Genomic DNA, 24,536 nt, shown 5'->3' on the forward strand with positions numbered 1-24,536 from the left:
ACGGCCTGCCACCCAGCTGTCCCTTCTTTTGCCCACTCCACAAATGAGATGGCTACTTCTGACTCATTCATTCCTTGGGCCTGGGCGTCCTGTTGCTTTGGGAGCCCCATTCCCCATTAGTGGGTTTCCCTGGGGGAGTTTTCTGTTGACCTAACATTATGGAAGATGTTGCCCCAGGGCTGCTGCTAAAACCCACTGCACTATTGGCCAAGTTATCTGCTGCCTTCTAAATCCTAGACTGCTAGGTGTCTGTGAGGGGACTGGTGATAAGCCAGCTTCTCCTGGGTCAGAGGCCCCCTGGGGACACAGGGGAGGTTTATGGTGGCTGGAGGAGAGGCCACTCAAACGTGAACCCGCCCTCTCCCCTACCATCCACCATCTACCATCATGCCCCATTCACCAACCACCGTCGACCGGTGGCCACCAGCCAGAGCAGCTCGGAAGCAGGGAAGTTAGCAGGGAGTTATCAGGCCTCAGTTTCTAAATCTGAGCCCAGTTGGCCCAGCAGGAGACTGTAGATGCAATGGGAGGAGAAGGAATGCATGGAGAAAGGCCATGGCAAGTGGGGAGGACAGAGGACAGGAGTGTGAACTGGAAGCCTTGAGAAGACAAGAGCATCCTGAGATGGGGTGCTGGGGGTGGGGGTGGGGAGTGGCCCAGGAACAGGGCCTCCCTGGGCCATAACCAAGCATGCCAGGCCAGCCTCCTGGCTTTCATGACCCATTTGGGAGCAGCAGCTGCTCCCCAGAGTGGTCAACCCCTGAGTGCTGTGACCAATCCCTTCTTGGGGCTCCAAACTGCTGGGAGACTGGTGTTTCCACCTGGGGCAGGGCCACCAGAGCAGCTTATTTTTAATGATTACACTCCTATTTATTTATTTCATTGCTTAATGCCCCCCCCCCATTTCTGCCTCAGGGAGTTACAGGCAGCTAGGCTATTTGCGGTGGAGTTTAATGAGGCGACACAGAAGCTGCCTTCCCTCCCACCCACTGTAGGAAGACAGAGGAGTCCCCTCCAGCCCCAATTACCTGCCTGGTGGGGCTTGCTCCCACCTTACTCATCCTCCCCAGCTCAGGTTACCATCCCTCCTCTCCCCACCCCCCTGGCTCACCATAAATGAGGAAAATGGACTGGCATTTATTGTTTTTACTTGCCTTAGTAAGTAAGCACTAAACATTTCTCAAGACAGAAAAAAGAACTTTTAAGGAGCCACAATAAAGACCATTCCTGCTCCCAGGAAAGCCGTCCCTTTCCGACCCTACAGAGGCCACAGTCTGAGGATGGAGGCAACTACCCTGCAACAGACACTGTATATGCACCTCGCGTAATAACAGCTAGTGTGGAATCCCCACTACCCTACCCCACTTCACAGACAGGAGAACCGGGGCCACCAGAAGTAACATCATCACCCAAGGCCATGTGGTCAGTAAGACGTAGAAGTGGGTCTTGAATCCAGGCTCCCAACTCCAGAGAACCCTAACCACTGAGTGATACTTGCCCCCTGCTCCGCCTGCAACGTGTCATTTAAACTTTATGACAACGGATGCTATAAGGAATAGATGGCTATTAATTCCATTCTGAGGTTGAAGTGGAGTCTCAGATGTGCTAACTTGTCCAAGGACACATGGCCAAGCAGTGGGGAAGGTGGCAACTGACCCCTTCTGTTGTCAGAGCTTGTCCATGGAAGCACGAGTCTTGGGGACCAAGAGAGGGGTCCTTGGGCAGTGTGTTTACAAAGCCCCATGGCTCTCACAGCCCCCCAAGTTTGGGTCCTGGCTCCTTGGCCTCTGCCACTGCACTGCACACCCACCCTGGGCTGCCAGGTGCCCTCCACCCCAGGCAGCCCCATCTCCCACTCCCATATTCCCGCTCTGAGTCCTGCCCACAAGCCTGCCTCCTCCAGGAAGCCTTCCCCATCCCAGCCATAGAGACCCTCCACCTCTGAGCTGGAGAGAGCGTGAGCTCTTTCTTCATAGGCATCCATCTTTTCCCCCTAACTACAATTCTGTGGGCTCCTCGGGGCAGGTTCTGGGTCTTCTTAGGCTACACACAGAGAAAGGAACTAGAAATAATCAGAGCTTCTCTGTTCTTAGGAGATATCCAGGAACAGGGCCCCTCTAGGCCTTGTGAGACCTCCACTAGCCCACCAAGAGCTCCAGGGAGCCCGGATTCCCCATCCATCCCCCCACAGAAGCACAGCGGGCTGGTTTCCTTTGCACAGAGGAGAAACTGAGGCACAGCTAATGTTAGCACTGGTGGCTCAGGCAGAGGGAGCCCCACACCCACCAGTGAGGAGTCCACTGCCCACCAGGGTGGGGTGGGAGAGCCCTGGGCCCAGCTCCGAGGAGCTCCGAGAACCACTTTACGACGTTCTAAGTGGGCGCTCTGCTGACAGCTTAACGGCCAGATCCTCCCGGCCCCGGGCTTCATATTTACGAGCTGGAGGCTCGGGACGGGGAGGGTCAGGAATTCAGCCCACACCACCCAGTCCCCAGCCCTCTGGCTCCGGGGCCAGGAAGCCATAAAAAATGATCTTGCATTGCTTCCCTTCCCCCAAATGGTTTTAGGGGGCTGGGGGAAGGGAGGGCGAGTGGAGGCTGGGAGCAGAGAAGGCGCAGGGCCTTTTCCGGAGCCGCATAAGCAAATATGCACGGAGAGAAATGGGACCCCTCAGCCTCCCAGCCCCGGGCCCAGGTTCCTGCGGCGGAGCTGCTGATGGCGGGACATGAGCATGTTCTTGGGGCACCTCCTCCAAGCCAGGGTATCACCTCCCACACGAGGCCGTATGCCCTCATGCCACGTAGGCTGCCTTCCCAGTTTACAGCTGAAGAGTGAAAGGCCCGGAGAGGAAAAGGAAGTTGCCCAAGGTCACACAGCATGTGAGTGGTAACACACTGACCTGAACCCAGGGCTGACTCCCAGTGCAGTTGGGCCCGCGATGTAGACACCTGAGCCCTGGAAGATGGAAGAGCATCTGGCCTGCCAGTGGGCGAGCAGCCAGGATCCCTTCCTGATCTGAACGGGCCTCCCTATCTGTACACTGCCTGACTGTGACCCGATGCTCTCTAGGGGCGGCCCTGGCACCCTAAGGCTGGGGTTGCCCCATGGAGCCATGTCTTGGGCCCAGGTGATGGGGGGGGTCCCTCGTTTCCAGGCTGAGGCCAGGAGGCTGCGCTAGCCCTGGTCATCTCTGAGACCAGTCCCCAGAGCTGGGGGACGGGCTCCAGGAACCCTGGAGCACTGCCCCCTCTCTGTCCCTAAGTGTCCTCAGCCCCCGTCTGGCCTGGGAAGGGCCCACGTCTCCCACAGGATGTGGCCGTCTGGCTGGCTGTAGCCGCCACCACATCCCCTCTGGGCACTGTCCAGGCCCAGTGCTGAGGAACGCTGACCACGGAAGCGACCCCACCCTCTGGCCCACTCTGGCACATCCCCCAGGCCACATACATACCCCTTCTTCCCACTAAAGTGGGTCAGTCCACCCAGGGAAACCAGCCCTCAGCTCTGTGCTAAGCTGGGGGGCTTAGTACATGGCTGTCAAGCCCCAAGATGCATATGGGGAGGGGTGGTGGTGAGCAGGGTTTGACCAGAAGGGCCGGTTGGTGGCCACAGGCCTTCCTGGTCGCCACCCCCTCCTGTCTTTCTCTGTGGGCTGGGCCCTCCCCCCAGTGGCCCCCTAGTGAGGGGCTGTCTGCAGATAATCAGGGAACAGATTCGGAAAGAAGGAGGAAAAAAGCACTCAGGCGCCAGACAGGATCCTTATCTACTGGGGCGGAATGTCAGAGGCAGCAACAGGGCAAGAGTCCTGCAACAGAGGCCCTGCATTCGCAGCCAGAGGGGTAGGAGGGGACCTGCCCTGGGTGCTGGGGAGGAAGGGGGACAGGGTGGTCTGTCCTGGGCCTGCGGAACCTGAGGACCAATGGGAATCTGGCCCTGCCCAGGAGGGGTTCTAGATGACCCAGTCTCCAGGCCAGCTCACAGGCCCCACAAGTTTAGACTGGCACCAGGACCTCCACAAGAGGATGAGGAGGAGGGGCTAAGGGAGTCCCCCAAATTCCCAGCAGGACAGCAGGGTACCCAGACCCAGACTGAACTGGCTGGGCCATGGCCTTAGCCTTCAACTGTGGCTGTTCCCTGACTAGCCGTGCCTTAGTGCTCTCACCTGTAGAATGGGGATGAAAACCCCCACTGCCTCTTGCACTGAACTACTAGAATCCTCCACGGAGACCCTGTCTGTGAAGACTAGGAAGGGTCATGGAAAGGGGGTGCGTGTTCCACCTGATGTTCAGAGCCTTCCACTCCAAGAGGCTGCCAGCTACTTCTCACACAGCTTGGAGGCCCACAGGAAAGCCGTGGAGGGGTACTACTTCTTGGGACTAGCCCTACACTTTCAGTGAAACCCTATAACATGACAGTGGTTCCTTTTATGAAGCAGAAAGCAGGCTTTCTGATGAGGCACTGTCTTCCCAGGATGGTCCATAAACCAAGAACAGAACCAAGGAGCCTGGGTCCCCCTGGCTTGGACTGCTCCTCTGCACCTAAACTGAATCTCGAGGATGAGCGGGTCACCTGTGGGCCTTGGGAGGAGAGCGCTGTCAGTGCGGGCTAAGGGCACAGGCCCTGGATGTTGGTTCAAATCCAGGCTCTGCCCCTTTCTAGCTGTGTGACCCCAGGAAAGTGTTCTCACTCCCCACCTGCCTACCTGGGGCCTCAGTTTCCCTGACTGTGAAAAGAGAGATACCTTTTCAGCTCTAGCATTCTGTGCCTTTATGCTTGACCTGACACTTGGGTCCCTGCCCCTATAAACCTTGAATGTAACAGCAAGAGACAGGAAACACACACTCCTATACACATCAAAGCAGTATCAAACTAAGTGTGACCAGTATATCCTAGAGCGTTCTGGGGCCACCTCTGGTACCCTGGCCCTCATTTCCTGCTGGCCTCAGCCAGGGGCAGTCAGAGTCGAAGGCCTCTGCTGGAGTTGGCTAGCAGATCTCCCAGGGAAGGGGCTGGAAATGCTAGTGAGGGTCCTACAAAGAAGGCAAGACTTCTGGTTGGCAGTGGGGATTAAAAGTACACCCCCCAGCCCCACCCCTAGCCCCATGAGGGCCTGGCTGGCCTGTCCTCCAGCTGTCATCTGCAGAGCCATGAACTAAGGCCAGTCTGGGACAGGGCCTGCCTTTGGGGCTGGAGTGAGTGATGGAGAGGGGACCAGAGGGGAGGGGGATGGGAGGCAGCCAGAGGAGGAGGCACAAAGGCATGGCCAGTGGGAGGGGCGAAGGTGAGTGCTGGCTGGAGCCCGAGCATTTTCCGGGCTGTTATTCTGGGCAACTTTTTATTTATTCAGAGGCTGGGGATGCGGCTTAGCATTTGTTGGCTCAATATTTATTACATGCACATCGGCCTAGTACCACGGATCCCATGACAGGGCCACTGCAAGACCCTCTTCCCCCATCTCCTCAATTTGAGGGCACATTTGACAACTTGCAAGGAGGACCTTAAGGGTAGTACCTTCCCAAAAAACCACCTAATCCAACTCTTTGGTTTACCTTTGGGGAAACTGAGGCCTAAAGAGAGAAGCAGCCTGGCTCAAGGTCATAGGCACTCTGATACTCGATCCTTGATCTCTTGGCTTTCAGGTCACCAGGAGAGACAAACACCGCTAGAGTAAAAACAGTGCAGACCATACTGAGAGACCTGACGCGACCTGCCCTCCAGTCCCCCACTGGGCACAGGCAGGGCCAACAGAGATCTTGGCACAAGGCCGTAGCTTTGCCCCAAGAGTCTTTACCCCTCGAGCCTCAGTTTCTCCCTCTGCACAAGCAAGGTAATCACACCCACATCAGGAGCAGCTGGGAGGAGTGCATGACGACACCCTGGAAACTGTTGAGTCCTGTACAACTGGAATTTGTTTATTGATCTTGATGCTGCACAGGCCAGGTGGGAAGAAGTGAGGCAGGACACCGTGGGGGAGGAGTGGCATCTGTCCACAGCCACCAAATCCCTTCCTTATCACAGCCTCCAAGGCAAGGCAAGTGGCACCTAGCAAGCAGGTCAAGGGCAAGAGCCTCTTCTCAAGCAACTGAAGACATGTAAATGATCCAGAGCAGCACAGTGGGGGGCAGGGGAGGGCAGTTGGCAGAGCTGGTGGTGACATCACATTCCCACCCAGCCCCAAGCTTTCCAGCAGCCGTGAGGTCAGCTGGCAGAGCGAGGGCACCTCCCCCACCCGCCACGCGCTGAGCCAAGAGGAGCATGGCACTGCCAGGGCCGGGGCAGGGTGCCAGCTCGGATTCCACGGGTTCCTCCTTCCTCCCGCACCCCCTCTGCTGCTGCTTCTCCTTCAGCCCCCCTGACTGTGGCTCAGCGCACTTCCCCATGCGCACAAGATTGCTGCTTCTCATATAACACATAAGCTGTGGTGTGAACTTCTGGTAAATGAAGATCTTATTTAAAACTGTGTGCTATCAAGGGAGGGGAAGAGACAGGTTCCAACAGAGCTCAGCCCTTTTGCCAGGAAAAGGAGGTGCTGGGCTATGCACAGAGCCACCAGCGCTCCTGGGAAGTCACTTGGAGAAGGGCCACAGGGCTCTGGGCATGCCCCTGATTGCCCACGAGGGTCATAGCAAGCCACTCTTTATCTGTGTAGGAGGGGAGGGCAAGGAGGTTACCCCACTGGAGGTTTGGGTTTGCCATGTGGAACACAGGGTGGTTTAAACTTGCAGGGCTTTCCAAGAATGCAGAACTTTGGGTCAGAAAGGCCTTGGAGAGAATTGGATCTTGGGGTCCTCTACCTTAGAAGCACAGCAGGATCATCTGGGGTGCTTTGAAGGCTTCCCATGCCCAGGTGAGACCCGAAGACCAATTAAGTCAGAATCTCTGGGGGGAACCCAGACAGAGGTGAGTCCGTCATTCAGCCAAGGGTGAGAACCACTGAGCGGGTCTCTTTTTAACAAGGGTGCATTGGTCAAAATTCATGTATTTCCTAAACCAGAACCACTAGGGGTGAAGGCCAGGCATTTTGAAAAAATTTTGAATCTTGAAAAAACTCTAAGAGATTCACATGTACAACCCTGATTATTCATTCACCAAGCACCTGCTCATCGAGGGCCCACTCTGTGCCAGGCGCTGTTCCAGGCCCTGTGGGTATATTACCGGGTGAGTGACACGTCCTGCCTGCATGGAGTTTACAGGCCACAGCGTAACAGATAATAAGCCAGCTAGCACAGAAGTACGTGCACAAATAATCATCTCAGTCTGTAGTAGGTGCTAGAAGAAAAGTAAAAGGGACAGGGGATCAGGGAAGGACTCTCTGAGGAAGGGATATCTGGGCCAAGACCTGGATGAGGATGACAGGAAGGAGCCAGCAATGGCAAATCCAGTGGCTTGTGAGGGGGGCCACTCCGTGCAGAGGCATGTCTGCTGACATGGGGGCTGCACATTCCTGCAGCTGCAGGACCCACTCTTGTCAGCTGTTTACAGGGTCCTGGCTAGACAGGAAGTACTGGGAAAGAGCCAGTGTCGCAACTGCCCTCTTGGGACCTCGGGAAATTCTACAGGCTGATGGGCTAAGAGGGATTTTAGAAAATGTGCAGCTGAAAGCTTTAAGGGGCCTCAGAGTTCACTAGTTTAACCCCCACCCTGCAGTTATCAGATGGGGAAACCGAGGCTTAGCAAGGGGCCGTGATTTGCTTTGATGGGCATCTCAGCTCCGAAAAGGGTTACATGTGAGACAAGGACTCCACTATGGGGCCTGCTTGCCGTTGTCAAGCCCACTGTCCGCCCCTCCCCCTTTCCTCAAACTGCTGCTTGTTGCTTTCCATATAGGCGACCTGTGTGTTCCAGCCATGGTCTAAACTAGCAGGACACACCCAGGGAGCTTGGGTGGTGGGAAAGTGTGGGCACCCCCCAATAGTTGCTCTGTTAGGGAGGTTCTTCCTCCCACACCAGGAAGCCCATCGAAGGCCAGACAGAATGGTGCCAGATAAGGCCATGGAATTTGGAATTTAATGGGATCTGGAATTTCCCTTATAGGAAAGCTGGTCCCAGCTGTCCACCCATGGTGAGCGGCCCAGGGAAGGGTGGGACATATTCTGGGGAGGGGATAGGTGGCCCAGGTGCCCCAAGGCAGAGGCCTGATGTGGCAGAGAGGGCAGAGTGGGCAGAGAGAAGGGTGATGGCTATCTCTGGAGCATCCCTGCCCAGAAGCGAGCTGGGTCAACCAGGTCATTCTGTGTGGACAGACCGCTGGAAGTGGCCGCTGGACTGCTCTTGCTCAAGCCTGATTTCTGCCTTTGAATGTGGTGTAGCCAGGAGGGCTGAGGCCAGGCACTGCCTGTTGTAGGGCCACCAGCTTGCCTGCTCATGAGTGGGCGTACACCCCTACCCTCTCAGAACAACTCAGAGCTAAAGCCCGGACAGCTCCTCTCAATCTCGTGTTGACTTCCCTGGAGGTAAGTCCTAGAGGTAAGACATGGGGGCCCTGGAAAGACAATCTAGAGTAGTCTAAAATGCTTCTTAATCTTTCTCAGCTGTGCTGGGATGGAAAGGGTCTGGCAAGGGTGAAAACTCAGCCAGCCACAAAGCAAGTCCCGAGAAAACTTGGGTAAGTCATCCCTCTCTCTCTGCCTCAGTTCCCCCACTGGCAAGAAGGAAGTGCAAACTATCACCCTGATGACCTCCTGGGCCATTAAGCAGCTGAGATTCACATGTGAAGATGCTCTTTGCTCAAAGTGCTTCCTGCCTATGAGCAATGGGCATCACCTTGACATGTGATGGGCAGAAAAGCCAGAAAAATGGGCCCTCACGTGCCCCTTCACAAGCTCTCTCAGGCCATGGCTCCTGCCAAGCTCCGCACACTGACCCTGCACCATAAGCACTAGGATTCCCTAGAAGGAGCCTTGGAAAGGAAGTCCAGGGTAGGGAGGTGGAGATGCTCAAGCACTTGGAAACTTGTTTAGCTGGCTTTTTTCAGCAGTGATTGGGGCTCCCCCCAGCCTGGGGGGCTTCTGCGAGCACTGCGATCCGGTGGGCTGTGGTGGGAAGGTGGGGAAGACAACTGACTTCAGGCTTCCAGAGGCCCCTCTCCCTGGAGAGGCCAGACCCTCAGCTGGCCCGGCCCTTCCCTCTGCAAGCTGCACAGGACCCAGGGCGGAGGCAAAGAAGGATGCTGTCAAGGGTGTAATAAACGACTTATTGACTGGTTAGCAGAGTTTTCAGGGCTTGGAGCATGACCTTCCGGCAATTATGCCCTCCGCTGCCTGCCCAAGGCCCCTCCCTCTCTGGGGAGACTCAGGTCTTGGGGGGACGCTTCCCCCCAGACCATGCCTGTCCTGCAGGGGCCTGAGGCATGCAGACAAGCCACCCTCGGGGTTGCTACCCTTCCTTCCCAGCCTCCCACAGGAATACACACCCTCTCTGACCAACCTTTATAAAGGCAGAGGCTGGAATGAGAAGGCTGCCCTGCTGGCCCAGACCGGTCCCGGGAAAAGCCCAGTTCCGACCATCAGCTCTTTACTGAGATGACCGGAGGCACACTGGTGGGGCTGCTGCCTTTGACAAAGCTGCTGTGGGGCTTCTGTGCACTCACCACACAATGACTTCCCAAGTCATCACTGCGCAGCCAGCTCTCATGGGGATGTCCAGGGAGGTGTATGTGGTTGAGACCCGGTTCCAGCCCGGGGAGTGGGTGCAGAGTGGGGTCCTGGAAGGAATACTGAATTCGGAGCCTAGAGGCTAGGTAACACGCAGATCCGGTTCTGACATAAAATCTGGAAGATTGGGGTGGGTCACCTCACCTCTCCAAGCCCTCATCTGGTTGTCTGAGACCTTCTTCCCAGAGTGATTACAAGTTATGAAATGAAATGTGGGCAAGAGGACAGGCCCAGAGTAGGAGGGCGGCCGGGGCCTTGGGGAGCCTACAACACACCTGGCACACAGATGGAATGCATGTGGATGGGACCCTCACTAATCAAAGTAAAAGCAAACGAAGCAGCCACGCCAGCATGCTGTACAGCTCTGTACAGAATGGGAGTTGTACCGTGTGTGTGCGTGCCTGTGTGTGTCGAGGGACTGGAAAAGGAAGATCCAAGGCTTATCTGAGGCCCAAATAGCACCTTGCAGACCCTGTAGGTAAATAATAAATAAAGCCCTTTGCACACACATGAACTGTGATGATGATCCCACCTCCTCTCTGTGAGGCAAGTGCTGTAGGATTCATTACCCATTTTACAGAGGAGGAAATCGAGTCCCAGGGGGCTGAAGGGGTCTGCTCAGGCCCACACGGAGCCAGGAGTCACAATTCCCCACCAGGAACAGCACTGGTGGGTCCTGCCCTCTCCATCTTCCCTGGGAATAGCACGGGGAACCTCTCTCCCCTGGGGGGCCCACCGCTTGGACCTATGAGCAAAGTAGGAGGTGCGCGTATGAGGAAGCAGAAAGCATTCAAGCAGCCGTGAAAAAAATGAGAAGAGAGGTCCAGGGGCACATGGGTGGCTCAGGGGCTGAGCACCTGCCTTTGGCTCAGGGTGTGATCCCAGGGTCCGGGGATCCAGTCCCGTATCGGGCTCCCTGCAGGGACCCTGCTTTTCCCTCTCCCTAGGTCTCTGCCTCTCTCTGTCTCTTGTGAATAAATACATAAAAATCTTTAAAAGAGAGAGGGGCGGGGGAGGTCCGGATCTGGCCTGGTCTCACACCCACTTCTCTCTTTCATGAAAGACAACATCCTATAGATACTATTTCGTGCCTCCTTTGCTCGTCAGTATGTCTTGGGAGTCACATACCCTGTCAGCTCCTGAAGAGCTGTGATGAGTGCTTGTGCCATAGCTGATTGAATTTCAGGGCACTCAAGTGATTTCCAATATTTTGCAATTACAAATGATGAGCATATGTTTTTTTTTTGGGGGGGGGGTGTATGTATTTTTGTATCGATAAAGGTGTACCTGAAGGGAAGAGTTCTAGAAGTCACGTGTTTGAGGGTCACTTATATATCTTGTCTTGTGAATTGTCTGTTTGTCTCTTGTCTTCCCTTTTCTTTTTACCAGGCTTTTGGTCCTTTGTTCCTCAGTAGTTTAGAGTGCTTTCTGAATTGGGGTATTAGTTCTTTGCCTGAGGAATATATCACAAACATCTCCTCCTGGTTTGTCAAATATTTCATCTTTTGACTAGGGTAGGGTGCTTTATTGTCAAAAAAAATTTTAGTTTTTATGTAATAAACTTGATCAATTTTTTATTTTATCGCCTCTGGATTCCGAATCATAGCTAGAAAGCCTTTCCCGCCCCAATGTTAAGGAGAAATTCACCCATGGTTTCATCTAGTACTTACGTCTGGATCTCTAATCCATTTGGAGTTTGTTTTTTCCCTGTATGGTGTGAAATGTGAATCAAAGCATATACCTTTTTCCAATGGCTAGCTACCCAGTTATCCCAGCACTATTTATTTCAAAGTCTGTCTCTGTCCCAGTGAGCCAAGATAGCATCTTTGCCATATATTGCATTTCTTTACGCACTTGGGTCTCGTTCTGGACTTTTATTAGGTTTGACTGGTCTGTCTGACAATTCACACACCTATGCCTCGGTTTTAATTATGGAGGCGCTACAGTATGTTTTAGCATCTGGTAGGGTAGTTTTACCTCATTTTTTCCCATTTTTGTGCCTCTAAGTGATTACTCATTTAATCTCATTGGCGAATGCTTCTAGCACAGTGTTGAAGAGAAGAGATGGTGGGTAACCATGCTTCATTAGTGATCTTAATGGAAAGGCCTTTAGTGTTTCCCCATTAGATAAGATACTGGCTTTAGGATTAGGGTATGTATATATTTTATCATGCTAAAAAGAACCCCTTAATTGGTATTTTTTGAGGGTTTATACGATGAACGGATGTTGAATTTTGACGAAGGCTTTTTCAGCATTTATAGAGATAATCATATGAATTTGTTTCCCTAGATTCATTACTCTGGTGTATAATACTAATTTGGCATATGTCATGAAAATTAATGGATTTTGAACCAACCTTGCATTCCTAGAATGACCCAGAGTTGATCATTCTGTATCACTTTCTTAGGGGAAAAAGAGAGAGAGAGAGAATGGAACTGGGTACCAAGGATGACAGCATTCGTGGAACCCTTTCTCTGTCCTCTACATGCATTATTAACTGATTCAATCCTCAAGACAGCTATGGAAGCAGGCTTTATTATTCTCATTTCCCAGATGAGGAAACGGAGACCAACAATGTGGAAGCAGCCTGGCCAACATCACACAGTCAGCAAATAAAAGACATGACTGGATCTTGGGTCTCGGTCATAAATGGGCGGTGTTATTTGGCTATTATTCTGACATATTAAAAATGCTCATTACATGATAAAATGTGGGAAAGGGAACATCTCTGTAGGAAGTGGGGGAGGATCTGCTCTTACTTCCCAGAAGCTTGAGCTGTCCCCTTGGCCTCACCCCACTGGAGCCCCACAGAGGAATGATGAGAGGGGGCTGGCCAGCACACCAGCCAAGTGCTATCAGAAAGCAGCCTGCAGATGCCCCTGAACCCTGCGAGGCCAGGCAGCGAGCAGTCCTTGAGGCCTGCCACGACCCCATCCAGCCTGGGCCTTACTCTGACTTTGCATTTATGTCTCAGGCTCCAGACAGTGTAGGAGCAGCTCAGAGAATGAATGCTAGTCTGAGGAGGTGTGGGCTGCCAGGGAATAAAGGGCAGAGAAGAAAACCTGCCCCTTCACTCCCTGCTGGTCCTGCCTGCCCCGTTTTCTAAGAACGGGCAGCTGGCCGAGGGATTATGTAAGTTCTGGTGGGCATGGCAGATGGTGTGCTGGCTCAAACACATCAAAGCCAGCTCTGACACTAACCTTCCCTGACGTGGCACCCCGGCCTCCTCTGCTCTGGGGTGTGCAGCATGGTGAGGAATGGGAAGAGACCCAAACTCTGTCATCTAGCTCAAGAGCCATGGCCAGCCAGGTGAGGGGAGAAGCCAGGCCCCACCAACAGGCAGGGGGTTCCAGCCAGGGAAGGGAACCTAGGTAGGCCCTCTCTGCCCCACAGCAAACAGCTCTCGGATGAACTGCGTAGTCCCTGGCACAACAGATCCTGCTCTGCCCGCCTCCTTCCACCTCATATCAGCTCCTTGGGTTTGCAGAAGTTTCCAAAGCATCTCTCTGGGTGTATTCTCCTTTGGCCCTATCTGACATGCAGCTGCTTTGATTCCTTTTGCTGATGGGTAAACTCAAGCTCAAAGAGGGGGAGTGATTTCTTGGTCATAGAGTTGGCCTTAGAGCTGAAGCTTCTAGATGTCTCGTCCAGTGCTCTTTCCAAATGCATATGACATGCAGGCTTCTTCCCTTGCTGTAACAACAGGTGGATCACCAAGTCGCCCTGCGGGCCACCCTGAATCTTATGTCTGATGTTTCCCATGCCAAAAGGGGACTACTAGAAAGAAGCGAGGGCTAAAACCAGCAATTAGCAGATTCATTTCTTTCTGGCTAGAAAGAAAAGAAAACCAACATTTACTGACCATGCCCCATCTCATTTGGTCTCCCCAACAACTAATCAGGGCTCCTTTTTTACAGTGAGGAGGTACAGGCTCAGGAAATTACAGTTTGTGACTCAGATATATCGGACTTGAATGCAGTTTTCTAATTCTAGGCCAGACCCTCTTCATTTGGACAGATGAGGACACTGAGGCCCAGAGAGGGAGAGGGCCTACCTCAATGCCATACCGTAGATTAGCTGTGTGGACAGGACTAGAATCCAGGAGGCCTCCCAATCCTTAGCTCAGGGCTCTTTCTGCTGTTGTCTCTTCTGCGTGAGTGTGTGTTTGTGTACAGAAGTGGGGCGCGCCAGCAGGAAAATATGGGGCCAGATCAGATTTGCAGCAGGGGTCATCATGCCCAGCAGCCCCAGGCTATCTGGCTACTAGGCAGTAATTCCAGCTCAGCCTGGGATCGGGGCTCCTGGCAAGAACCAGTGGGTGCCCAGCTGCGAGGGTGGTACTGGCCAGGCCTACTGCTGCCTTGGCCAAGGACCCGAGGGGGTTGATCAATCTCCCAGGGAAGCTCCCTGAATGTTGGCACTGAACACAGTGCCAGGGAGAATTTGGCTCCATCAGACCCTGCAGCCAAAACTGTTCCCCTGCACCAAACCCAGCTCCTTGGTGGCAGTTGCTATGGAGGGCTGAGAGCTGTGGTCAGACCCTGCTCATGGGCTTTCAAGAAATACCCTCTCAGCCCACATGTAATCCCTGGCCCCAGAGTCCCTGCGCATGCAATGGGCATTCTGTTGAGCCCCGAGAAGGCAAGCTGGAGGCGAATGATGCATAGGGTAGGGAATACAAGTAGGAAACAAACATTTTGCAAGGGGCTGGGCCAGCTATCCCATGTGAAGGCTACCTTGCAGGTAAGTACAAAGTTAACCAGCCTGGCAAATGCCTGCCAGGCCACTTTCTGCACACAGGGGCCTGAAGGCACTTGGCTACAATGCTTGGTTAATTCTCTGCAGCTCCCCTGGACCTAGTGACTAAACTCTCTCATAGCTAGGGGCTCCAAGCACTGAAGACTTGGCTCTGACTTTCATCAGGGCTGGTACCTAGTAAGTGCTCCAAGATAGAAGCAGAAGAGAATGAAGGGAGAGAGATAGGCAAAGAGAGGGAGGCTGCAAGCGAAGCAACTAGAATCTCTTGATTCTTTGGTTACATCCAAGCAGCAAGTCCACAGCACAGTAGGGACTGAATCATAGCGACTACCTGCGTGAGTGAGGCCTGATCGTGAGTTCTCATTCATCCATTCTACAAGTGTTTATCCAGCACCTTCTATAGGCCAGGGACTGTGCTTGGCACCAGGGACATGCGAGGGAGCAAAATCAGACTCAGTCCCCTCATCACCTAGCGTCACAGCTGCTCTTTCATGACCTAGTTGTTCAACCCCATCCTGCCTCCACCCAGGTCCCCAGGGCCCTGGCTCAGTGACAAGGGAAGGGAAGGGAAGGGCAGGAGGCTGCCCCTTGCAACATTTGCCACCTGGTCCCAGGCCACTGCTCATTCTGTTGAGTCTCGCTCTGCCCTGCTGTGTCACCGAATGCCCAAAGGTAAGATGGGAGAAGGAGCCAGGAACAACTTTCCTGGAATTTCTGACTCAATTTCTTGTAAGCTCTCCATCCTCCATGGGTGCTCAGGCCCCAGGCTGGGCAGGCGGGCGCCTCTGATTGCATTACAGAGCTGCTTTCCTTCAGCTCCTGTCTCCTGACCCCGGTAATGCCTCGAGACGCCACTGGAGGCCCCTGGGGGTTGCAGGCTCCTGGGTGATCTCAGATGTGCCTCCCAGACCTTGGGGATGCCTCCTGGTACCCGCCAGGCTTCGGTGAACACCAGGGGCCAGAAAAGGCAGGCAGCCTCCCTCATCCTGCCCCTCTCCCTGGCTCTCAGGTCAACCTGGAAGCTTCCACTCCCTGTCTTCTTGCTCTCTTGCCCAGAGATGCACAGAGAAAAGCAAGGCTCAGCACCCTCACCCCAGGTGTTAGCCAGATAGATCAGGCTGGGGGAGAGGCAGGAAGGAGGGAAGGCAATAGAAATCAAGAGAGCCTACTCCATGCCAGGATCACCTTTGCCATCTCACAGCACACCACTGCCCAGTGAAGGTGGCAGGTCACCTTCCAGACAGGTCCAGAGCACTGAGCCACCTGGCCCTGGCTCTCAGTGAGTGCTTTTAATTCCAAAGCCTGGCTCTTTAAAAGTATTAAGGGACCCCTGGCCCCAGAATTCCTGTTGTACCAGATGATCAGATACAAATCAGGGGCTGAATTAGGAATTTGTTTCCTGGGTTGATGAGCCAGATGTTCCCACTCCCACCCCACCCCCTTACAAACGCACCCCCTTACTAGGAACGCCCTCTCTGCCTACCCAAACTCTGTCCTTCCTTCAAAGGCCAAACACCACCTTCCTCCTCCCGCAGGCTTCTCTCAACAGCCTCAGGACTTCCTGTTGTACCACCCAATACGTGGCATCCGTAATGATGATGCTGATGAGGACCGTGAATGCAACTGAGCACTCGAGAAGGTGCAATGTACTTGTCTATGTTACCTCATTGTTCCCCATGACAATCTGATGAGTGTGGCATTATTAGCAGTCCCATTTTACAAATGAAGACACTGAAGCTCAGAGAAGGTAGACGACTTGCTCCCAGACCTGGAGCCAGATGGGACCCCAGCCAGGATCTGACCCCAAGTGGTCTGACTGCACAGCCTGCCCTCTAAGCACTGCAATGGATCCCTCCCGGGCCGTGTGTGTGGCTCAGCTCACCTGAGTGAGCTCCTTTCTGCTGCACCATCTCCCACTCTTGCACCCCAGCAGCACACATTGGGCACATGGCTCAGGCCTCAAAAAGCGACACAAATCCATTCAAGGGTCAGGCCCCTGTTCTGCCCCACTTGGACTGTAGCGCCCAGTGCTTGCTCTGATTGGATGAATATGCATGTGCACACGAGTTTCAGGGCTGGGCTGGTGTTCCAACAGGATGTGGGGATGGGATCCCTCCTTCCCCAACCGCAGGATCAGCCTCTACCCCTGCAAAATGAAACAGTGAATGGTCTGGCTGGGTCTGAGAGTGTGTTCCCCCCACCTCCTCCACAGCACCCCCTGAGCCTTGATGGGGGTGGCAGGGTGTGTGTGTGTGGGAACAAGTGCCTCTTCTCTTGCATATTCACGCTGCCTCTGCCTGTAGGGTCCTTTTCTGCCCTGGGCCCTGCTTGGCATCTGGGGCTCTTGGCCTCTGAGATAGGAGACGCTCATGGAGCAGGAACATGGGACTGAAGTCCCGACGGTGATTTATGGCTTGAGAGAGAGAGAGAGAGAGAGAGAGAGAGAGAGAGAGAGAGACCGAGGGCCACATAATGTTCACAAGGGCATTCCAGTCGATATATTGACTTTCTAGAGGGGCCTCTGTAAACACAAGTGCTTCTGGGCCTCAGCTACCTCTGCCTCTTGCTGGCTGCTGGGGCCTCTTCAGATGGAACTAGGCAAAACAAAAGCCAAACCCCAAGGCCCTTAAAGGTCATCCTTCCACTTCTCCCCACCCCAAACTTCCAGAAGGGGAGGGAGACCAACCAGAACCCAGGGAGGAAAAGGCCCCCATCACACAGCAGCAGAAGAGCAAACACTAGAGTCTCCTAAATCCTAGGCCAGGAGCTGCTAGGCCTAGGCCTTTCTCCTCCTCGCATGCCCCTAGAGGAAGCTGACTCTGGCATCACAGGGCTGTCCATACTCGCTATGTGCCAGGCCCCATGCTAAGTGCTTTATCATAATCAGGTTGTGTGATTCTTAAAACCGCCCAATGAGGATGGTGTTATTACCCCCATTTTACAGATGAGGCAATTGAGGCACAGCACAGCAAGGTGAGCTGCCAAGGCCAGTGAGGCCCCTCTAGAAAGTCAGCTGACTAGTGGTTAAGAAGTGTTTCCTGGACTCACTCATCCTCAAGAGCCACAGGGAGGGGCAGCCCAGGTGGCACAGCGGTTTAGCGCCCCCTTCGGCCCAGGGCCTGATGCTGGAGACCTGAGATCAAGTCCCACATCGGGCTCCCTGCATGGAGCCTGCTTCTCCCTCTGCCTGTGTCTCTGCCTCTCTCTCTCTGTGTCTCTCATGCATAAATAAATAAAATCTTTAAAAATTTTTTTAAATAAAAATAAAAAGAGCCACAGGGAGAGAATCAAGGAATAAGATAGCTTTTCCTCTCAATCTTCCGCCCCAGGTCCCAGCCTGCAGTCAGAGGTAACTGAGGGTCAGTTTCCCAAGGCGCACCCCTTCAGATGAGGCTGAGAGGTCCAGGAGTGGACATACGACCAGGGGTTGCCCCACCAAGGACTGGGCTGGCCCAAGATGGTGGCTGAGCAGGTGCCGATAGGGCCAATTTTCTGAGAGTGGGAGAGGCCTGGGGCCAGGCCCCCCTGCCCAGGTGCTCCAGCTAGCAGGCCCCCACCCAGTCTTTTCAGGACATGCTCTTAGAAAGACCTGAAAAAGAGAGTCAAGGTCTGGCTCATGTCACCCCCTCCAGGAAGCCCCAAGGCTAGGAAAGTTTACTCTTTGCTGTGCTCTCCCTACATATACCATCACTGCCCTCACCTGGCATCTGAGACTCTCTGAATGTCCTAACGGTTTTGAAGTGGACATGAGCATCCAGCCCAGTGACCACCCTGAGGGTTGGCACCAGGGCTGCTCTGGTTCCAACCTGGGATCCAGGTCAGCTTCCTAGGTGACCATCCTCCTGGCCGGTGGAGTTCTTACAAGGACCAAGTGAGGTCCCATCTATAAGAGGGTTTTTTTTTTTTTTTATAAACTAAACCAATATGCACCAGCAGCAGGGCTGCGACTTTCCTATAGGTCCCCCTGCTGCACAAGGGCCCATCTTTGACCCTAGAGCTGAGGATGGCAGTCAATCAATATAGGCAGAAGTGGGAAAGCAGAGGGACTCTTGGTGACCAAGGAAGTGGTGAGGACAGTGGAGTACGGCTCTTGTGTGTGTCTGTGTGCAAGTGTCCTGTTTCAATTGCCTCCACTGAGAGACCCAGCCCCAGCCATGCCTGCTTATGTAGGGATGCCACTCACTCAAGCTCTCTGCCTGCCTCTACTCTAGCAAATTCCAGAGGAGACCTCATTGCCTCCAGAGGGCTGCAGCATGAGGCTGAGCCAGGTCAGAGAGCAGATCTCCAAACCACGGGTGCTGCCACTGTTCTTGGTAAGCTGGAAGTCAACTGAAGGTGACCCAAGGACTCAGACCCTCATCCTGGGGGCCATCGACCAAGTTCCTGGACTGGCTTTAGGACTTATCTATGGTTGACCTTCCTCCCTCTGGAGCAGCAGGACCTACCTGTCCTATCTGCCCTCAAGAGTGTGTGTGTGTGTAGTGGGGGGCAGGGGAAGCTGGCCTCTGCCTTCCAACTCCAGAACCTGGCAGTTGGACCAAATCCTGCTCACAACCCCCAGTGCAGGGCAAAATAAGATCTCCGTAGTGCTAAAGGGCAAATGGCCTGGGTCCCATCGGGAAGAGACATCCCCAACAGAATACAATGGATGGAGCTTCTCATGCCTGGTGGTGACTCACTGTCCCCACACCACACATACCTATTTATACACAAACACACCACAGCTGTGCCCATATGCACACACCCCCACACCCCCAAACACACGTAGTCACCTCCATCGCACGTACCCATATACAAAAGGCACAACCCTCATCGCCACATCTATTGGTCCTGCACGTTCATCTCCATTCCCCAACACCCCAACGCAACACCACACCTACGCTCCCTTCCCACTGCACACTCCCACCTCCGCAATACACATTCTCACCCCTACAACACCGACAGTCCTTGATACACACTCTCACACCCACAGCCTGCCTTCCCGGAGAACCGGGGCCTAGCCCCGCAGAGAAAGTTGTGAGGCGCTGGGGGCAGCCGGGGCGGTTCTGGGAGGTGAGGATGGAGGCTGGGCTGGGTATCCTCAGCTGCTCAGGTGGCTTGGAGCTCCAGGAGGCTCCCCCTCTCCCCCCACCTCTCCCAGGGCTCTCAGCTCGGCAGGGGAGGGGAGGTAAGGGGATGCAAGGAGAGGGTGAGAAGGAGAGGGGGACGGCGGAGCAGGGGGCGCAGGGTGGAGGGGCGGGGCGCCCAGATGCGTGGCCCCAGGTAAGCGCCACTATGGAGGCACGGAGCCCACCCCGAGCCCACTCCATGCCGGGCCAGGAGGCGCTGATCAGGTCGGGCGCTTTCGCTTTCGGAGAGAAGGGAGGGAAGGAAAGGGCTGGGGAGCGGGGACCCGCTGCTGTATGCGCCACTCCAGCATGTGTTTTTGCTGCCAGTATCGAGAGAAAAAGCTGCGGAGAGCAAGGGGCACCGCGGGACCTGCACAGGCTGGCCGGTGGGGGCCCGGGGCTGAGTGCGAATCCGCCGCGTGCCCAGCTTACAGCCGGGAGCCCTGGCCAGCTCCGGGGCGCCCGGCTCCCCATAATGAGGGTGGGGAGACATCCCCCGGGGCAGCCGGGGCCCCAGCCCCAACTCGGGAAGCAAATCAAAGGGGCCAGTGCACCTGATTCCCTCGACCTTCCTGAAACTGCCCTTCCTCCTATTATTCTAATTACGGTATTTTAATTTTCCCTTTAAAAAAAATAAAGACAAGAAACAGAAAAGCACAGAAGGCACTTGTTTGGTTTCATTTTGCCTTCACAGTTTTAATGACTCCATTTGTGGAAGCTGTTTAGGAAACTGGTGAGGAGGAGAAGGAAGAGGAGGCCCTGAGAGGCTCGGCTGTGGCCTCGGATGCCCGCACCCTCCCTTCTCTGCTGGGGGCCACTCGGCCTTGGTGGCAGGTTCTCTTTACTCCTCAAGTCCCATGACTCCGCCTCCCTTCCTTACCTACAGGCCTTGCTAGGTGGGCTCCCGGATGGATGTCTCCCTGCCACCCCACCCCAGGGCTGAGGGTCAGAAGAACACACTTAGAGGGAGGAGGGCTCCAGGATGGACACTTTAGAATCACTAACCTTACTCTCTTAAGCACTTGGAATGAGGGAGTCCTTCTCTACCCTCATTCCCAAAGTCCTAGGCAGCCCACACCCTCTTTAGAAGAGTATGGGGAGGAAGGGAAGGGGAGATGGGAAGATCTCATCTCAGGCCTGACAGCCAGAAACTCAACAGAGTGGGTGTGGAGGAGATGGGCTCCCCAAAGCTTCAAAATAAAAACTAAAAATATATTTTGTCCCATCTATACAAATGAAGGCAGAGTTTTAAAATGTAGAGCCAGCTAGTCCCACAATCCAAGGGAGCTTGGCCTGTGGTTTATCTCACCTGGGATGGGTTAGGGATCAGGGGTGGAGCTACCTTTGGGCACCTGACTAGTCTCAGGGCCTGACCTCTGGCCCAGCCCTATTACACCTGTCTGGGGTCAGCATTCCTGACTCCACCTCTTTTCCCCATCCCACTACAAGTCTCAGTCTGACCTAACTACCAAACAAACCTTATCTTTAGCAGCCTGCCTTCCCTAGGGCCTCAATTCAGCAGCTCAGTCCCAGACCCATGCAGACAGGTGGAAAGAAGGAGCCAGAACTAGCCTGAGGTTTGTGAGGCCTGAGTTCAGATTCCAGATCTAGCCCCGAGTCCCCATGTATACCCCCCTTCCCACCCCCCCAGGGCAAGTCAGGGCCTGTCCCAAAGCTTCAGCAGTTAAGGAAAGGGGTTGGAAAAGAGGGGAACTGTTTTGTCCTCTGGAATTCCCAGTTTGGGGTGGGGGTGGAGAGAGGAGGGAGGAGAGAAATTACCTCCGAATTTCTTCCCCTGCAGTGATACTTTCACTTTAATGAGAAAGCACATTAAGACACTCTTGATTTTCCATTTGTTTGAGATGGGTGTTTGCTACAGTGTAGAGGGTGACGCAAAATGGGCCACCGCACCACACCCACCCACATGCACACACCCACCCACATGCACACACATGCACACACAGCAGAGACACTGGGAAAACTCTGACTTTAATTGCATCTTAAAAAGATGTGTTATCATGATTCCATGGTCCCTTCTCAACCATCCCAGCCAGAAGCCAAGGCAAGACTCTTTAAAAACTCCTGGAAAGGCTAACGGTACGGTGAGAGGAGATCCCGAGGGCCAACAGGGGCTTTTGAAGTGGCCTCTGCTGGCCAGTCACTTGCTGACACCTCCTCCTTCTAAGGGTCTGGATTTTATGGTTCCGGGTTTGATTTTTCCACCATCAAACTTTATGGCTTAAAAATCCCTTAGTGCTGTAAAGGGAGCTCATCCCCATATCCACTGGGAAGGGGGGTGAGGGAAAAGAGACAAAGTGCCTGCCACCTGACGGAGCTTGGACACCTCCCAGAGAGAGCCCCGCTCTGTGGAGACAGCCTTATCTCCATCAGCTTGATATATGCCTTCAGGCAGAGGTGGATGGGGCCACGAGGAGGCGTCCAGTGTGACCTGAACCAGCCTGGCCATCAGAAAGGAGCAGTCCTGCACGCAAGTCCGCCATCTGTGGTCAAGCAAGATTGAGAAGAGCCAACACTGTGGCCTTGCTTTTCCCCAGCAGTGAAATGGGGACTCGTGACGGATCCACTGGGCAGACCCCAAGAACATTCCGACAGATGTTCTGTGCCTGTGGCATTGGAGAAACGGGCTGCGTAGGAGGAGGGGGCATGTTCTCCCCTCCTTGAAGGCAGATTTTCTAAGGGCTTCAGATTCTGGGCAGAGGGGGGACTGCACACGGACCCCACCAGTTGGGCCCACTGTAGGCTGGTGGGCAGGCAGCCCCTGCCGTGCTAAGTAACAAGCACAATTCCAACACCGGTTCTGCTCACTAGTGAGAAATCAAAGCCCGGTATTAGAGGCCACTTCTGGCTGGGCTCCGTTTGTGCCCAAATCCATCAAAGCCCTGGGCCTGGGGTTTCCTCTGGGGAAGGTGGGGGCTGGATGCTTTGTTAAGCAGGAAAGGCAGGCCACCCCCAGCCTCCCCAGCCCAACTCTAGGCCAACCAGTCTTGCCTTTTTCCTGCCCAGCGGAGGCCCTCCCCCCTCCCCTCCCCTCCCCTCTCCTCCCCTGTAACCTCAGTATTTATCCCTGATCCCATTGCGCGGCTGGTTCTAAAACAGTTTCCCAAGCCCCGATCCTGCCCAAGTGGCGTTTACAGAAGCTTCACCCTACCCTTCAATCACCTCCCCTCAAACACCCTCAAACCAGAAACCAACACCCCAGCCCAGCAACTCCCACATTCAACTGCGCTCTTTAAAACAAGGTTGGTCATTCAGCAGCCTGCCCCCTCCCCCATCATTACCTTCCAACTTCAAAACACTGCTTTAAATACCAGAGTCTGCCCAAATCGTAATTAACTCGGATCAAATGATTGTGTCGTAACTTTACAACAGAGGGCTGGGGGGGGGGGGAGTGGAGGATGTGCTAAAACCAAGCCCTCGCTCCCAGGCCGTGGGAATCATTAATTCCAGAGCGAGGAGTCTTTGGCCATTGGGGTGCAGCGGGGGGCGGACGCCAGCATCCCGGCGGAGGGCGGTGGGGGAGGGCTGCGTCACCTCGTCCGCTTTCTGCGCCAGCTTTCCTGCCCCATTCTCAGCCCCGACTCGGAGGGCTCCACGCGGGACGATCCCCCGCCCCAGCCCCGCCCCAGGAGCCGAGGCGTCCAGCCGCCGCCGCCGCCGCCGCCGCCGCCGCCGCCGCCGCCGCCGCCCACCTCCTCGGGCTCCCGCACCCAGGGCAGGTGGGCTCCCGTGCGTCCACCCGCTCGCCTTAGAAGTCGCAGCCCAGTCGGCGGCGCGGGCCCACCGCGGGCCCAGCTCCAGGCGAGCGAGAGGTGTGCACAACCAGGGCGAGGGGGTGGTGCCGGTGGTGCTAGGGACTTTATTTTAGGAGCCTACCAACCCCCTTGACGCATCCTGCAGGCCCACTGTAGGCAAGCGCATCTCGCGCCGGCTCCCCGGACGGGCGGTGCGGTGGGGGGATGTCCGTGACCCATTTACAAGGGAACTTGGCAGGAGCGCTAGGTACTCTGCGCCCACCCCAACACACACCGAACCCCAGAGAGAGAGAGAGAGAGAGAGAGAGAGAGAGAGAGAGAGAGAGAGAATCGTCCAGACCTGCGGATCTGCGGTCGCGGGGAACGCCGTAGGAGCAGTGTCCAGCCCTCCCCCTCGGCCTCGCACGGCCAGCGGGGCGCCCCGCGGGTCTCTCGCTCCTTCCCGTCTGCGGGTCTCGGGGGCGCGGCGCGAAGGAGCTTGCACGGGCCGCCCGCCACGGCTGGCTGGGAAGTTGCCGGCGAACCGCAAGCAAGCGCACACCTGGCCCGAGCAGCGGGAGTCTCGCCTTTTCGGTTTTTGCCGCCGCCGGTGCGGGGAACCCGGCGTCCCCCGGAGGCCAGCCCTGCCGCTTCCTCTGGGGCACCCGGCCGCGCCCCCGCGGGGTGGCTGTGCGCCGGGGAGAGCTGCCCTCTCACTCGCGGCCCCTGCGCCTGCCCCGAGCAGGCGGACGCGGCGTGACCGCTCCAACTTCGGGGCGGCGCGGGCGCAGCGGGCCCCGACCCCCCGCCCCGTGCCCGGTCGCTCCCTACCTGCTCGGCTCAGCCTCGGGTCCCAGCAGAGCAGCAGCGCCAGCAGCAGCGCGCCCCGCGCTCCGCTCCGGGCCCACATGCTCCCGCGGCCAGGCTCGGGCGCCTCTCCCGCGGGGCTCGCTCCCCGGCCCCAGCCCCGCCGCCGCCGCCGCCGCCGCCGCCGCCTCGCCGTCCTCCCGGCGCCCGGCCGCGCCAGCCCGTGCCGTCCGTGGGGCCCGGCGCCCGCTCTCCCGGCCGGGCTCCCGCGCGCCTCTGCGCCCCTCTGCGCCCCTCTGCGCCCCGGCGCTCCGCGGGCTCGCGCGCCCCGGCTCCGAAGTTACGCGCCGGCAGGTGAGCGCCCCGAGCGGCCCCCGCGGCGGCCGGCCCCGCGCCTCCCCGCGCCCCGCCGCCGCCCGCGGCCCCGGCGCCCTCGCCGGCCCCCGCCGCCTGCCACAAT

The 24,536-nt window shown here is 55.7% G+C and overlaps 1 protein-coding gene across 2 annotated transcripts in view; it reads right to left on the reverse strand.

Annotated features, from left to right (window-relative positions):
- The window catches only part of UNC5B (unc-5 netrin receptor B), an 80,870-nt gene extending 56,615 nt beyond the window's left edge, over positions 1-24,255 (reverse strand). For both annotated transcript variants that reach the window (XM_055325389.1, XM_055325388.1), the window contains exon 1: positions 24,101-24,255. In XM_055325389.1, coding sequence (XP_055181364.1) covers positions 24,101-24,179 — 79 coding nt within the window. In that variant the 5' untranslated portion in view covers positions 24,180-24,255. The remainder of the gene's footprint in view (positions 1-24,100) is intronic.
- Between the last annotated feature and the right edge of the window lie 281 nt (positions 24,256-24,536).

This window comes from Nyctereutes procyonoides, unplaced genomic scaffold (genome assembly GCF_905146905.1).
Source record: "Nyctereutes procyonoides isolate TBG_1078 unplaced genomic scaffold, NYPRO_anot_genome, whole genome shotgun sequence".
NCBI classification, from domain to species: Eukaryota; Metazoa; Chordata; class Mammalia; order Carnivora; family Canidae; genus Nyctereutes; species Nyctereutes procyonoides.